General features: G+C 51.3%; 1 protein-coding gene across 1 annotated transcript in view; it reads left to right on the top strand.

Moving 5' to 3' along the window:
* The first annotated feature begins 3,317 nt into the window (after positions 1–3,317).
* Positions 3,318–15,498, top strand: part of LOC141073065 (uncharacterized) — a 30,768-nt gene continuing 18,587 nt past the window's right edge. Inside the window, 4 exon segments of the mRNA XM_073560382.1 lie at positions 3,318–3,434; positions 4,615–4,762; positions 5,081–5,260; positions 6,480–6,603. Of these exon segments, the coding sequence (XP_073416483.1) occupies positions 4,685–4,762; positions 5,081–5,260; positions 6,480–6,603 (382 nt within the window). The 5' untranslated portion in view covers positions 3,318–3,434; positions 4,615–4,684.

Raw genomic sequence — 15,498 nt, 5'->3', positions numbered from 1 at the left:
TCTCAACCATTCTCCTCCCGTCACCGCCGAGCCGTCTACACCGGAGCCGCCAGAATCTCGTCTGTTCTCCCGTCACCGCCGAGCCGTCTACACAGGAGCCGCCGGAATCTCCTCCATTCTCCTCCCGTCACCGCCGAGCCGTCTACACCGGAGCTGCCGGAATCTCCTCCATTCTCCTCCCGTCACCGCCGAGATGTCTACACCGGTGGCCGCTGGAATCTCCTCCACTCTCTTCCTGTCACCGCCGAGCCGTCTACACCGGAGCCGCCGGAATCTCTTCCATTCTCCTTCCGTCACCGCCGAGCCGTCTACACCGGAGCCGCCGGAATCTCCTCCATTCTCCTCCCGACACCGCCGAGCCGTCCACACCGGAGCCGCCGGAATCTCTTCCATTCTCCTTCCGTCACCGCCGAGCCGTCTACACCGGAGCCGCCGGAATCTCCTCCATTCTCCTCCCGTCACCGCCGAGCCGTCTACACCGGAGCCGCCGGAATCTCTTCCATTCTCCTTCCGTCACCGCCGAGCCGTCTACACCGGAGCCGCCGGAATCTCCTCCATTCTCCTCCCGACACCGCCGAGCCGTCCACACCGGAGCCGCCGGAATCTCTTCCATTCTCCTTCCGTCACCGCCGAGCCGTCTACACCGGAGCCGCCGGAATCTCCTCCATTCTCCTCCCGTCACCGCCGAGCCGTCTACACCGGAGCCGCCGGAATCTCCTCCATTCTCCTCCCGTCACCGCCGAGCCGTCTACACCGGAGCCGCCGGAATCTCCTCCATTCTCCTCCCGTCACCGCCGAGCTGTCTACACCGGAGCCGCCGGAATCTCCCCCATTCTCCTCCCGTCACCGCCGAGCCGTATAGACCGGAGCTGCCGGAATCTCTTCCATTCTCCTCCCGTCACCGCCGAGCCGTCTACACCGGAGCTGCCGGAATCTCCTCCATTCTCCTCCCGTCACCGCCGAGCCGTCTACACCGGAGCCGCCGGAATCTCCTCCATTCTCCTCCCGTCACCGCCGAGCCGTCTACACCGGAGCCGCCGGAATCTCCTTCATTCTCCTCCCGTCACCGCCGAGCCGTCTACACCGGAGCCGCCGGAATCTCCTCCATTCTCCTCCCGTCACCGCCGAGCCGCCTACACCGGAGCCGCCGGAATCTCCTCCATTCTCCTCCCGTCACCGCCGAGCCGTCTACACCGGAATCTCCTCCATTCTCCTCCCGTCACCGCCGAGCCGTATAGACCGGAGCTGCCGGAATCTCCTCCATTCTCCTCCCGTCACCGCCGAGCCGTCTACACCGGAGCCGCCGGAATCTCCTTCATTCTCCTCCCGTCACCGCCGAGCCGTCTACACCGGAGCCGCCGGAATCTCCTCCATTCTCCTCCCGTCACCGCCGAGCCACCTACACCGGAGCCGCCGGAATCTCCTCCATTCTCCTCCCGTCACCGCCGAGCCGTCTACACCAGAGCCGCCGGAATCTCCTCCATTCTCCTCCCGTCACCGCCGAGCCGTCTACACCGGAGCCGCCGGAATCTCCTCCATTCTCCTCCCGTCACCGCCGAGCCGCCGGAATCTCCTCCATTCTCCTCCCGTCACCGCCGAGCCGTCTACACCGGAGCCGCCGGAATCTCCTCCATTCTCCTCCTGTCACCGCCGAGCCGTATAGACCGGAGCTGCCGGAATCTCCTCCATTCTCCTCCCGTCACCGCCGAGCCGTCTACACCGGAGCCGCCGGAATCTCCTCCATTCTCCTCCCGTCACCGCCGAGCCGTCTACACCGGAGCCGCCGGAATCTCCTCCATTCTCCTCCCGTCACCGCCGAGCCGTCTACACCGGAGCCGCCGGAATCTCCTCCATTCTCCTCCCGTCACCGCCGAGCCGTCTACACCGGAGCCGCCGGAATCTCCTCCATTCTCCTCCCGTCACCGCCGAGCCGCCTACACCGGAGCCGCCGGAATCTCCTCCATTCTCCTCCCGTCACCGCCGAGCCGTCTACACCGGAGCCGCCGGAATCTCCTCCATTCTCCTCCCGTCACCGCCGAGCCGTCTACACCGGAGCCGCCGGAATCTCCTCCATTCTCCTCCTGTCACCGCCGAGCCGTCTACACCGGAGCCGCCGGAATCTCCTCCATTCTCCTCCCGTCACCGCTGAGCCGTCTACAGCGGAGCCGCCGGAATCTCCTCCATTCTCCTCCCGTCACCGCCGAGCCGTCTACACCAGAGCCGCCGGAATCTCCTCCATTCTCCTCCCGTCACCGCCGAGCCGCCTACACCGGAGCCGCCGGAATCTCCTCCATTCTCCTCCCGTCACCGCCGAGCCGCCTACACCGGAGCCGCCGGAATCTCCTCCATTCTCCTCCCGTCACCGCCGAGCCGTCTACACCGGAGCCGCCGGAATCTCCTCCATTCTCCTCCCGTCACCGCCGAGCCGTCTACACCGGAGCCGCCGGAATCTCCTCCATTCTCCTCCTGTCACCGCCGAGCCGTCTACACCGGAGCCGCCGGAATCTCCTCCATTCTCCTCCCGTCACCGCCGAGCCGCCTACACCGGAGCCGCCGGAATCTCCTCCATTCTCCTCCCGTCACCGCCGAGCCGTCTACACCGGAGCCGCCGGAATCTCCTCCATTCTCCTCCCGTCACCGTCGAGCCGTCTACACCGGAGCCGCCGGAATCTCCTCCATTCTCCTCCCGTCACCGCCGAGCCGTCTACAGTGGAGCCGCCGGAATCTCCTCCATTCTCCTCCCGTCACCGCCGAGCCGTCTACACCGGAGCCGCCGGAATCTCCTCCATTCTCCTCCCGTCACCGCCGAGCCGTCTACACCGGAGCCGCCGGAATCTCCTCCATTCTCCTCCCGTCACCGCCGAGCCGTCTACACCGGAGCTGCCGGAATCTCCTCCATTCTCCTCCCGTCACCGCCGAGCCGTCTACACCGGAGCCGCCGGAATCTCCTCCATTCTCCTCCCTGCTGCACTGCGAGGAGGGGGAGGAGCTGAGGTGACGTCATCACTGTCACATGACTGCGTAGTAACTACAGCTCCACCACTTCTCTCCTAAACCCCGCCTCCTGATCACATGACGGTGACGTCACCACATGTCCTTCACCTCACTTGAGCGCCGCCCCTTGGTCACATGAGTGCGACGTCACCACAGATCCTTCACCTCTTCTCTCCTGAGCCCCGCCCCCTGGTCACATGACGGTGACGTCACCACAGGTTCATCGCCCCTTCTCTCCTGAGCCCCGCCCCCTGATCACATGACGGTGACGTCACCACAGGTCCTTCACCCCCTTCTCTCCTGAGCCCCGCCCGCTGATCACATGACGGTGACGTCACCACAGGTCCTCCCGCGCTCAGTGCAGCCGCTCCGTCCCGGGTGTGCGCAGCTCGTGTTCTCTGGGGTCAGCCAGCAGCAGATTTCCGGTTCCCGCCATTCCGGTGAGATGACAGGAGGGTTTGTGGTGAATCTGTGAGAGGAGAGTGTGGGGGGAGATCAGAGCTGTTCCTGTGGAGGCTCCTGCTCCATGTGACTGCGGCTCCTCAGTGTTGGGGACGGGCAGCATTGTATGGGGGATGTGCAGCGTCTCCTCCTCACCTCACGGCCCCCGCTGGAGGTGGCGTTACCACGGTGACCGTCCCCCGCTGGAGGTGTTACCACGGTGACCGTCCTCCGCTGGAGGTGTAGTTACCACGGTGACCGTCCCCCGCTGCAGGTGTAGTTACCACGGTGACCGTCCCCCGCTGGAGGTGTAGTTACCACGGTGACCGTCCCCCGCTGCAGGTGTAGTTACCACGGTGACCGTCCCCCGCTGCAGGTGTAGTTACCACGGTGACCGTCCCCCGCTGGAGGTTAGTTACCACGGTGACCGTCCCCCGCTGGAGGTGTAGTTACCACGGTGACCGTCCCCCGCTGCAGGTGTAGTTACCACGGTGACCGTCCCCCGCTGCAGGTGTAGTTACCACGGTGACCGTCCCCCGCTGGAGGTTAGTTACCACGGTGACCGTCCCCCGCTGGAGGTGTAGTTACCACGGTGACCGTCCCCCGCTGCAGGTGTAGTTACCACGGTGACCGTCCCCCCGCTGGAGGTGTAGTTACCACGGTGACCGTCCCCCGCTGGAGGTGTAGTTACCACGGTGACCGTCCCCCGCTGGAGGTGTAGTTACCACGGTGACCGTCCCCCGCTGCAGGTGTAGTTACCACGGTGACCGTCCCCCGCTGCAGGTGTAGTTACCACGGTGACCGTCCCCCGCTGGAGGTGTAGTTACCACGGTGACCGTCCCCCGCTGGAGGTGTAGTTACCACGGTGACCGTCCCCCGCTGCAGGTGTAGTTACCACGGTGACCGTCCCCCGCTGCAGGTGTAGTTACCACGGTGACCGTCCCCCGCTGCAGGTGTAGTTACCGCGGTGATCGTCCCCCGCTGGAGGTGTAGTTACCACGGTGACCGTCCTCCGCCTACGAGGCTGATAATGAGCGGTCAGATCGGCGGAGGAGGCCGCGGTGGAGTTTTGTGGCTTTTCCTCCAGATTCTTCCTTTTAATTGTTGATATTTGGGCAGAATTTAGTGATTGTCGTTCTCTCGTCCTCTGTGATTTCCATCTTCTCCTTCATCATGAAGACGCCGGCAGGACGAGATCCCTCCAGCTGATCCAGTGCTCATCCCTCCTCCTCCTGAATGACCCCCGAGGATGGACGAGGACAGGAATGAGACCACCAGGAGATTATTCCACTGCGCCCTGGAGATCATCTCCCTGCTGAGCGGAGAGGTAACTCCTCTACATTTCTATCAGCTTTATTGTGTGATGTGACGAGTCCGACACCGGGAGGAGGAAATCCAGAATAGGAGAGAAGGATTCTCTACTGTAAGAGCAGGGATTCTGTGGAGCTCTCTGCCCGGAGGAGTTGTCATGGGGATTCCCTGTAAGAGCTGTAGAGGGGCCGGGATGTCTGTCCGGAGTGTAATAATATTCCCGGTTATGGCCCCAGATTACTGGAGACGGTTATTGATCCCGGGATTTCTACTGATTGTCAGATCTGGAGTCGGGAAGGAATTCTTCTCCCTAAGTGTCTCTCTCCATCCACAGGATTACACAATAGTGAGGAAGACACCGGGGGACTGTGTGACTCCCATCATCCATCTCCAGGAGTCAAGAGGGCGGAGCCCGGGCCCCATCACAGAGCCTCCCCCGCACTCCCCGATACATGAGAGGAACAAGAAGATCCTGGAGCTCAGCAACAAGATGATCGAGCTGCTGAGCGGAGAGGTGACTGCTGGGACATTATACAGGACTGGAGGATTCTGGGTGATGAGCGGAGAGGTGACTGCTGGGACATTATACAGGACGGCACTGGAGGATTCTGGGTGATGAGCGGAGAGGTGACTGCTGGGACATTATACAGGACGGCTCTGGAGGATTCTGGGTGATGAGAGGAGAGGTGACTGCTGGGACATTATACAGGACGGCTCTGGAGGATTCTGGGTGATGAGCGGAGAGGTGACTGCTGGGACATTACACAGGACTGGAGGATTCTGGGTGATGAGTGGAGAGGTGACTGCTGGGACATTACACAGGACTGGAGGATTCTGGGTGATGAGCGGAGAGGTGACTGCTGGGACATTACACAGGACTGGAGGATTCTGGGTGATGAGCGGAGAGGTGACTGCTGGGACATTATACAGGACGGCACTGGGGGATTCTGAGTGATGAGCGGAGAGGTGACTTCTGGGACATTATACAGGACGGCACTGGAGGATTCTGGGTGATGAGCGGAGAGGTGACTGCTGGGACATTATGCAGGACGGCACTGGAGGATTCTGGGTGATGAGCGGAGAGGTGACTGCTGGGACATTATACAGGACGGCACTGGAAGATTCTGGGTGATGACCGGAGAGGTGACTGCTGGGATATTTTACGGGATGGCACTGGAGGATTCTGGGTGATGAGCGGAGAGGTGACTGCTGGGACATTATACAGGACAGCACTGGAGGATTCTGGGTGATGAGCGGAGAGGTGACTGCTGGGATATTTTACGGGATGGCACTGGAGGATTCTGGGTGATGAGCGGAGAGGTGACTGCTGGGACATTATACAGGACGGCACTGGAGGATTCTGGGTGATGAGCGGAGAGGTGACTGCTGGGATATTATACAGGACGGCACTGGAGGATTCTGGGTGATGAGCGGAGAGGTGACTGCTGGGATATTATACAGGACGGCACTGGAGGATTCTGGGTGATGAGCGGAGAGGTGACTGCTGGGACATTATACAGGACGGCACTGGAGGATTCTGGGTGATGAGCGGAGAGGTGACTGCTGGGACATTATACAGGACGGCACTGGAGGATTCTGGGTGATGAGCGGAGAGGTGACTGCTGGGACATTATACAGGACGGCACTGGAGGATTCTGGGTGATGAGCGGAGAGGTGACTGCTGGGACATTATACTGGAGGATTCTGGGTGATGACGGTGTCGTTGTTGTCAGGTTCCTATAAGGTGTCAGGATGTCGCTGTCTATTTCTCCATGGAGGAGTGGGAGTATCTAGAAGGACACCAGGATCGGTACCAGGCCGTGATGATGGAGGAGCTCCGGCCTCTTACACCACGAGGTGAGCAGCGCGGCTCCTTGTTGGCTCCGGTGGATGGGATGACGTCTCTCCGGCGTCCTCCTATAATAGATGAGTTTTCTCCAGACTTGCTCTGGTTTTCTCTACATTTTCTCCGTCTGACAACAGCTTTCATTTCCCTGATTATTTTCTTCTGATCTGTGAGTCGCGGTTTCTCCGCTGTCGTCTCGTCTTCATCAGTCTTGAGTCTTCGTTCTCTTCTTTCAGAATCTTTCTCCTTCCTTAGAGCATCGGTCACATTTTCTCTGCAGATGTCCCGTCCTTCTGTCCGTTCTCTCCTGTGAGGTCTTTCGGTCTATAAGTCTGTTGTGGATTGTTACTCAGCAGAGTCGGGGTTAATTTACTGATGATTTTCCCCCTAATCCGCTGTCGGTCGTCCGTCCCTCAGAATCGGTGTAGCGTCCGGCTCCTCCCTCTTGGCTGACACTTGTGTCACCTTCCTTGGACTCCTCCTTCATTCTCTCTTCTTCTTTGTGACAAATCACTTTCTCCGTTCTGTGCTCAAAGTCCTGGATAAATATCGGCCCCGGACATCCCTCAGACCTCGGGACACGAGTCGCTGTCCTGACATAAAGATGGAACATGGTGGAGCCGATCACCCGTCAGTCTGACATGGAGGCTTTCCAGCCTTTCTCCGGCCCCGCGTCTATTCACCACTCGCTCTGCAGGCGTAGAAGCACAGAACTTTCTTTACTGGAGGAGGTCGGATCACTGCGCACTGCTCGCTATAGGGGGTAATGTTGCCCCTTGAGGAGAGCGACAGTTCTGAGTACAGAGAGTTATGGGCCATGCAATGCCCCATGGGACATAAGATATTCCAATTTCCTGTTCCCAGATTCAGAGAACAGGGTATAGCGCCACATATAGGAGTCAGCAATCCTAGGAGTCAATATCAACGTTTCACCCGGTCCTGATGGGGCTAATTTCACTTTTTGCATTTTTCCTCCCCTTCTCCCATAAGCCATCACATCTTTATTTTCCACCTACAGATATTTGAGGTTTTGTGTTTTCTTTTGCTGGACGAATTGTGTATTTTACTTTATAATTTGCTGAACAATAGGGAAAAATTCCAGATGAGACAGCGATTCCATACTCGTGGGGAATTATTTGTTTTAGAATTTATTTTATAGGTTAAAAAAATTCAGAACTTTTCCTTCTGTTACCGGAGCGGTGTGACGGCTTCGCTTGAATTCAAACAAAAAAGGAAGCACACTGTGGCGCCATAACATGCAAACATGAAAATTGAAAAATGAATTGCATTACTGCATTAGAAATATGAAAAATTGAGAAAGTTTAGCGCATAAAATGGCCAATTTATGTGTACCTGGAAGCCACGGTAAGGCATTTCTCGTTTTCCAGGATCCTATCTAATGCCAATCCTCAATTTTTCATACTTCTAATGCAGTAATGCCGTTAATTTTTCAATTTTCATGTTTGCATGTAATGGCGCTACAGTGTGCTTCCTTTTTTTTTTTGAATATATATGAGTTGGTGACTCTGAGTTAAGCACCTGTTCACACTATGCTTATACTTGGCGGTCAGTATTTGAAATTTGGCTTCCCTTGAGTGGCGCGTTCACCTTTTATTGGTCCCATGTTGGGGCACCTGTGATTTCCATCTGATTTGTCATTTCAGTCGCATCTTTCCATGACTCAGGTGAATAACATCCATTCACATCTTCCTCCGCCGTCACCATGGGTTTTGATTTTTCAGTAGTTACGTCACTATTGTAGAGTGTATACAGATTGTTGGTGTCCAAATAGTATTTATTAAGGGATTTTCCAGAAGAGACGTGATAACTCTTGGGAGAGAGAATTTCCCCCAATATACAGCTCTGTCAAAAATTAAGAGACCACTTTGAAATGTTCAGTTTCTCTGATTTTTCTCTTTATATTTATGAGTAAAATGTAAATTGCTCTTTTATTCTATAAACTCCTGACAATGTGTCTCCGAATTTCCAAGCACTAAATTTTGTATTTTTTTTCTGAAAATGAGAAATGGTCAAAATAACAAAAAAAAAATGCAGAGTGCTTTCAGACCTCAAATACTGCAAAGAAAACAAGTTCATAATCATTTAGAATCAACAATACTAATGTTTTAACTCAGGAAGAGTTCAGAAATCAATATTTTGTGGAATAACCATGATTTTTTAAGTTACAATGGGGAAAAAAAAAAGTATTTAGTCAGCCCCCAATTGTGCAAGTTCTCCCACATAAAAAGATGAGAGCGGCCTGTAATTGACATCATAGGTAGACCACAACTATGGGAGTCAAAATGAGAAAACAAATCCAGGAAATCACATTGTCTGATTTGGTAAGATTTATTTTGCAAATTATGGTGGAAAATGAGTATTTGGTCATTAAAAAAAAGTTAATCTCAAGATTTTGTGATATATCCTTTGTTGGCAATGACAGAGGTCACACGTTTTCTGTAAGTCTTCACAAGGTTGGCACACACTGTTGGTGTTATGTTGGCCCATTCCTCCATGCAGATCTCCTCTTGAGCAGTGATGCTTTGAGGCTGTCGCTGGGCAACACAGACTTTCAAATCCCTCCAAAGTTTTTCTGTGGGGTTGAGATGTGGAGACTGGCTAGGCCACTCCAGGACCTTATAATAATAATAATAAATTTTATTTTTATAGCGCCGACATATTCCGCAGCACTTTACATTTCAGAGGGATATTTGTACAGAACTTCATATGCTTCGTACCAAGCCACTCCTGTGTTGCAGTGGCGGTGTGCTTGGGATCATTATTATGCTGAAAGACCCATCCACGTTTCATATTCAATGCCCTTGTTGATGTAAGGAGGTTTGCACTCAAAATCTCACAATAAATGGCCCCATTCATTCTTTCATGTACATGAATTATTCGCCCTGTCCCTTTGCAGAGAAACAGCCCCAAAGCATGTTGTTGCTACCCCCATGCTTCACAGTTAGTATGGTGTTCCTTGGATGCAACTTAGCATTCTGTCTCCTCCAAACACAACGAGTTTTGTTTCTACCAAACAGTTCTACCTTGGTTTCGTCAGACCATATGACATTCTCCCAATACTCTTCTGGATAATCCAAATGCTCTCTAGCAAACTTCAGACGTGCCCGGACATGTACTGGCTTAAACGGGGACACGTCTGGCACTGCAGGATCTGAGTCCCTGGCAGTGTAGTGTGTTACTCATGGTAGCCTTTGTTACACTGGTCCCAGCTCTATGCAGGTCATTCACTAGGTCCCCCTGTGTGATTCTGGGATTTTTGCTCACCGTTCTTGTGATCTTGGGGTGAGATCTTGCTTGGAGCCCCAGATCGAGGGAGATTCAGTGGTCTTGTATGTCTTCCATTTCCTTATTATTGCTCCCACAGTTGAGTTCATCACACCAAGCTGCTTACCTATTGCAGATTCAGTCTTCCCAGCCTGGTGCAGGGCTACAATTTTGTTTCTGGTGTCCTTCGGCAGCTCTTTGGTCTTCACACTAGTGGAGTTTGGAGTCAGACTGTTTGAGGTTGTGGACAGGTGTCTTTTATACTGATAACAAGGTCAAACAGGAGCCATTACTACAGGTAATGAGTGGAGGACAGAGGAGCCTCTTAAAGAAGAAGTTACAGGTCTGTGAGAGCCAGAAATCTTTCATGTTTTTAGGTGACCAAATACTTATTTTCCACCATAATTTGCAAAATAAATCTTGACAAATAGAAAAAATAGGCTGAAAATAGGCTGAATTAGATGGACATAAGGTCTTCCTTCAGCCTTCAAAACTATGTTACTATGACAAATCAGACAAGGTGATTTGCTGGATTTGTTATCTCATTTTGTCTCTCATAGTTGTGGTCTACCTATGATGGCAATTACAGGCCTCTCTCATCTTTTTAAGTGGGAGAACATGCAAAATTGGTGGCCCACTAAATACTTTTTTTCCCCACTGTATATATTTCCTATTTTGGAAGGTTGTACGATAGAGTCAGGGACAGAACATTTATGATTGGATCTTTTTTGGGTCCGGTAAATAAGGCCGAACAATTTGTTATCCCATCCTTCTTCCAATTATCTATAGGGAAGTCTGGAAGGGCGGAATATAAAGAAAGGAAGTTTTTCTAATGGGTAACTCATGTGGTTTTTGTAAGAAATGTTCCATCATTTCCTCCAGGTCCTAATTGTAGATTTTCCTAGTATATTCTTTGGTAGAGGGAGGGATTGGTCTATTAATTCACAACAATAAGAGTGTCTAAGGATCAGTTCCCATTGTCTGACGTTTCCATTCCTGCCCGGCTGGTTTTCCCTTCATCTGTGAGCCGTTCCTGCTCTGCATGATGATATTCGCCTTGGAGGAGGCCTGTAGATTCGGAAGACCAATGCCTCCTCTTTTTTGTTCGTATATACTGTATTTTTTGGACTATAAGATGCACCGGACCATAAGACGCACCCCAAATTTTCAGAAGAAAAATCGGGAAAAAAAAGTGTCAAATGGGGGTCCATCTTACAGTCTGAATTCAGCTTACAAGGGAAAGGATTGGCACAGGTGGAGGAGTGGTCACAGGGGTCGTTCGGTGGTATAGGCTGGCGCTGTGGCCTTTGGGAAATACCTTCCCAGGCTGGTGCGGTGGCGGTGCTCTATGTTGCGGCGTTGCTCTGTGGGGTGACTGCTCTGTGCTGAGGCGGCTGGGCTCTGGGAAGGGGCAGTGGCAGCGCCGCTCTGGGTAGCGGCAGTGGCAGCGCTGCTCTGTGCTGCGTAGCAGGCCTCTGCCAGCATTTTGTCAAAGCCTTGCAGCTCCGTTGCTGCGATGCGGTGGCTCCGGGAATATGGACGCCGGGGGCAGCGCATGCTCAGATTCAGATCTCGGCAACAAATTTGAATCTGTGCATGCGCCGCTCCCGGGGGCCTTATTCCCGGAGGCCACCGCATCGCAGCAAAGGAGCTGCGAGGCTTTCACAAAATGCCGATGGAGGCCCGCCGCACCACAGAGCACCGCCACCGCCGCACCAGCCTGCGAAGGGAGGCTGCATCGGAACCGGGGCCGCCGCCACCACTGGATTTGTAAGTATATTCCAACCATAAGACCCCCTTTTTCCTTGGGGAAAAAGTGCATTTTATGGTCCGAAAATACGGTAGTAATGATTTGGCGACTTTTGGGGATTTTTTTTATTCCAAATATATTTTGACATTTTCTTATGGAAGTTCTTACTCCATATATCTGGAATCTGGATTGGATCAGCTCTAAAGATATAGTGAGGTTTTGGCCGGATTATCATCTATAATAATAAATGCCCTAAGCAACTTTCGGTTGTAACAACTTCCGTCCAGTGGTAACCGGTGACGTCACTGCACACCTCTTTCCGTGTTAACCCTCAACACACACACTCCTCTCACCTTTCACCATCTCCACTCACTCTTTCACTCCACATACGACCCTTTCTCTCACTCCGTCTCTCATACTCACGCCGTCATCGCCGCTGATACACGATCCCCGACATCTTCTTCCGCCGGCGCCATCCTGGATGCAGACGTCCTCCACGCCGGCGACATGTTCTTGCGGCGACGCCATTTTGGATCGGCGAAATCCCGCGATAGTCAAGATGGCGTCGCCGCAAGAACATGTCGCCGGCGAGGACGACGTCGGGATCCAAAATGGCGTCGGCGAAAACTCGCGAGATTTCGCCGACGCCATTTTGGATCCCGACGTCGTCCACGCCGGCGACATGTTCTTCCAGCGACGCCATCTTGACTATCGCGGGATTTCAAGATACTCAAGATGGCGTCGCCGCAAGAACATGTCGCCGGCGTGGACAACGTCTGGATCCAGGATGGCGCCGGCGGAAGAAGATGTCGGGGATCGTGGAGCAGCGGCGATGACGGTGTGAGTATGAGAGACGGAGTGAGAGAAGGGGTCGTATGTGGAGTGAAAGAGTGAGTGGAGATGGTGAAAGGTGAGAGGAGTGTGTGTGCTGAGGGTTAACATGGAAAGAGGTGTGATGCTATCGCATCCTCTCGATGCGATAGCATCGGGCCATAATCTAGTTTTATATAAGAAGATCCTACCAAGCCACGAGGTGTTTGTTTTATCCAAAGTCTCAATATCTGTTTTTGTAGGAGATTCAGATTTTCATCTAGTACCTTACATAAAGAATTGGGAATTATGATTCCTCAATATGGGATATGAAGTTTTCCCAGTTATAGGGAAATTCTTTTTCTATCAATATTTTGGTCATGGGGTCTATGAAAAAGCCTAACATTTTAGATTTCGTATCATTTATTTGATATTATGAAACTGCAGAGAAGTCTCTTATGGTAGAAGTAATAATTCCCCTGAATTGGTCGGGCCTGTGGGGAAGATTAGCGCGTCATCCGCCAATAGACTGATTGTATGTTGCCTATTGTTAGATGGTGTTCCCTTTATTAAGTAATTTGTTCTAATGGTTTCAGCAGAAGGTTCCATGATGAGGTGGAGTAAGAGTGCGGATAATGGACGACCTGGCCGCGTCCCGTCACAGATAGAAAATGAGTCAGATAATATATTATTCACTTGGACTTTTACTGAGGGACAGCAGTAGGCGGCCATAATAGAGGTCAAGATTTGCCCATGATGTCTGATTTTTTTTTTTTTTTTAGCGTGGCTACCATATAATCCCAATTTTTGGCTTTTCTACATGTGAAATTAATGTCGTCCTCCTGTGCGGTCGGAGGCTGCCTCGCTGTAATGACCCCGGCTTGGTGTGAATGTAGTAAGGGGGGCAGCATTTGGAGGAACCTTTCTGAGATTATTTTAGTGTAAATCTTGATGTCTGAATCTGAGGGCTCTAGGCCTGTAGCTTGGGATTACCTCTGGATCATTTTTCGGTGGCCTGTAAGGATTCCTTTGGGAACTGACCTTCATTGATGACTGTTTTATACATACACGATAGGGGATCTAAAAGATGGGGACAATAAATGTGATAATATTCATTAGGTACGCCGTCTGCTCCAGGGGATTTACTTTCCTATGATGCTTTTATAGCTTTGTCAGTTTCGTATGTTGTTTAGCAATGATGATTGATCTGTATTTTGTTGTGGGAGATTAATTCTAGAAACAAACTTGTTTATTTCTAAAGATTTTGGGTGAATTGCATCTATCATCCTTTAAATGATATAAGGCAGAGTAAAACCCCACAGATTGTTCAGCCATCTCTTACAGATGTGTATATTTAACGCCATCATTCTTAATAGACGAGACTCTAGTTTTCTTTCGCTGTTGTTTGACCTTGTTGGCCATAAGTCTGATTAAGTAATGGCAGTTACCAGAACAGTGGAGGTCAAGATAAGGTCTGAAAGGCCAAACAAGATTTCAGTGAGATCTGCTAGTAGAATTGCTACAGAGGCAAATCAGAACTCCCTCTTGACTGCAAAAGACCTTGAGAAAGATTTAGCAGACTCGAGTTGCGGTACATTGTTCTACTGTTCAGAGACACCTGCAAAAATATGGCCTTCATGGAAGATTCATTAGAAGAAAACCTCTCCTGTGTCCTCACGATAAAATTCAGCATCAGAAGTATGCAAAAGAACATCTAAATAAGCGTGATGCATTTTGGATACAAGTCCTGTGGACCAATGAGGTTTAAATAGATCTCTGTGGCCACAATGATCAAAGGTACAGTACAGACCAAAAGTTTGGACACACCTCATTCAAAGAGTTTTCTTTATTTTCAAGACTATGAAAATTGTAGATTCACTCTGAAGGCATCAAAACAATGAATTACCACATGTGGAATTATATAATTAACAAAAAAGTGTGAAACAACTGAAAATGTCTTATATTCTAGGTTCTTCAAAGTAGCCACCTTTTGCTTTGATTACTGCTTTGCACACTCTTGGCATTCTCTTGATGAGCTTCAAGAGGTAGTCACCGGAAATGGTTTTCACTTCACAGGTGTGCCCTGTCAGGTTTAATAAGTGGGATTTCTTGCCTTATAAATGGGGTTGGGACCATCAGTTGTGTTGTGCAGAAGTCTGGTGGATGCACAGCTGATAGTCCTACTGAATAGACTGTTAGCTGCTTTTTTCTTGCCATAATACAAATTCTGAGTAAAGAAAAACGAGTGGCCATCAAAGAACACAAGGAATGGACATTAGACCAGTGGAAATCTGTGCTTTGGTCTGATGAGTCCAAATTTGAGATCTTTGGTTCCAACCACCGTGTCTTTGTGCGATGCAGAAAAGGTGAACGGATGGATTCTACATGCCTGGTTCCCACCGTGAAGCATGGAGGAGGAGGTGTGATGGTGTGGGGGTGTTTTGCTCGTGACTCTGTTGGGGATTTATTCAAAATTGAAGGCATACTGAACCAGCATGGCTACCACAGCATCTTGCAGCGGCATGCTATTCCATCCGGTTTGCGTTTAGTTGGACCATCATTTATTTTTCAAGAGGACAATGACTCCAAACACACCTCCAGGCTGTGTAAGGGCTATTTGACCAAGAGGGAGAGTGATGGGGTGCTACTCCAGATGACCTGGCCTCCACAGTCACCAGACCTGAACCCAATCGAGATGGTTTGGGGTGAGCTGGACCGCAGAGTGAAGGCAAAAGGGCCAACAAGTGCTAAGCATCTCTGGGAACTCCTTCAAGACTGTTGGAAGACCATTTCCGATGACTACCTCTTGAAGCTCATCAAGAGAATGCCAAGAGTGGCTACTTTGAAGAACCTACAATATAAGACATATTTTCAGTTGTTTCACACTTTTTTGTTAATTATATAATGCCACATGTGTTAATTCATAGTTTTGATGCCTTCAGAGTGAATCTACAATTTTCATAGTTATGAAAATAAAGAAAACTCTTTGAATGAGAAGGTGTGTCCAAACTTTTGGTCTGTACTGTATGTGTGGAGTAAAAAAGGCACAGAATTTCAGGAG

The sequence above is a fragment of the Dendrobates tinctorius genome, unplaced genomic scaffold (genome assembly GCF_039654945.1).
Source record: "Dendrobates tinctorius isolate UK_male_01 unplaced genomic scaffold, ASM3965494v1 ptg000296l, whole genome shotgun sequence".
Lineage (NCBI taxonomy): Eukaryota > Metazoa > Chordata > Amphibia > Anura > Dendrobatidae > Dendrobates > Dendrobates tinctorius.
The sequence above is the reverse complement of the archived record's forward strand: the minus strand, read 5'-3'. Positions and strand labels throughout refer to the sequence as shown.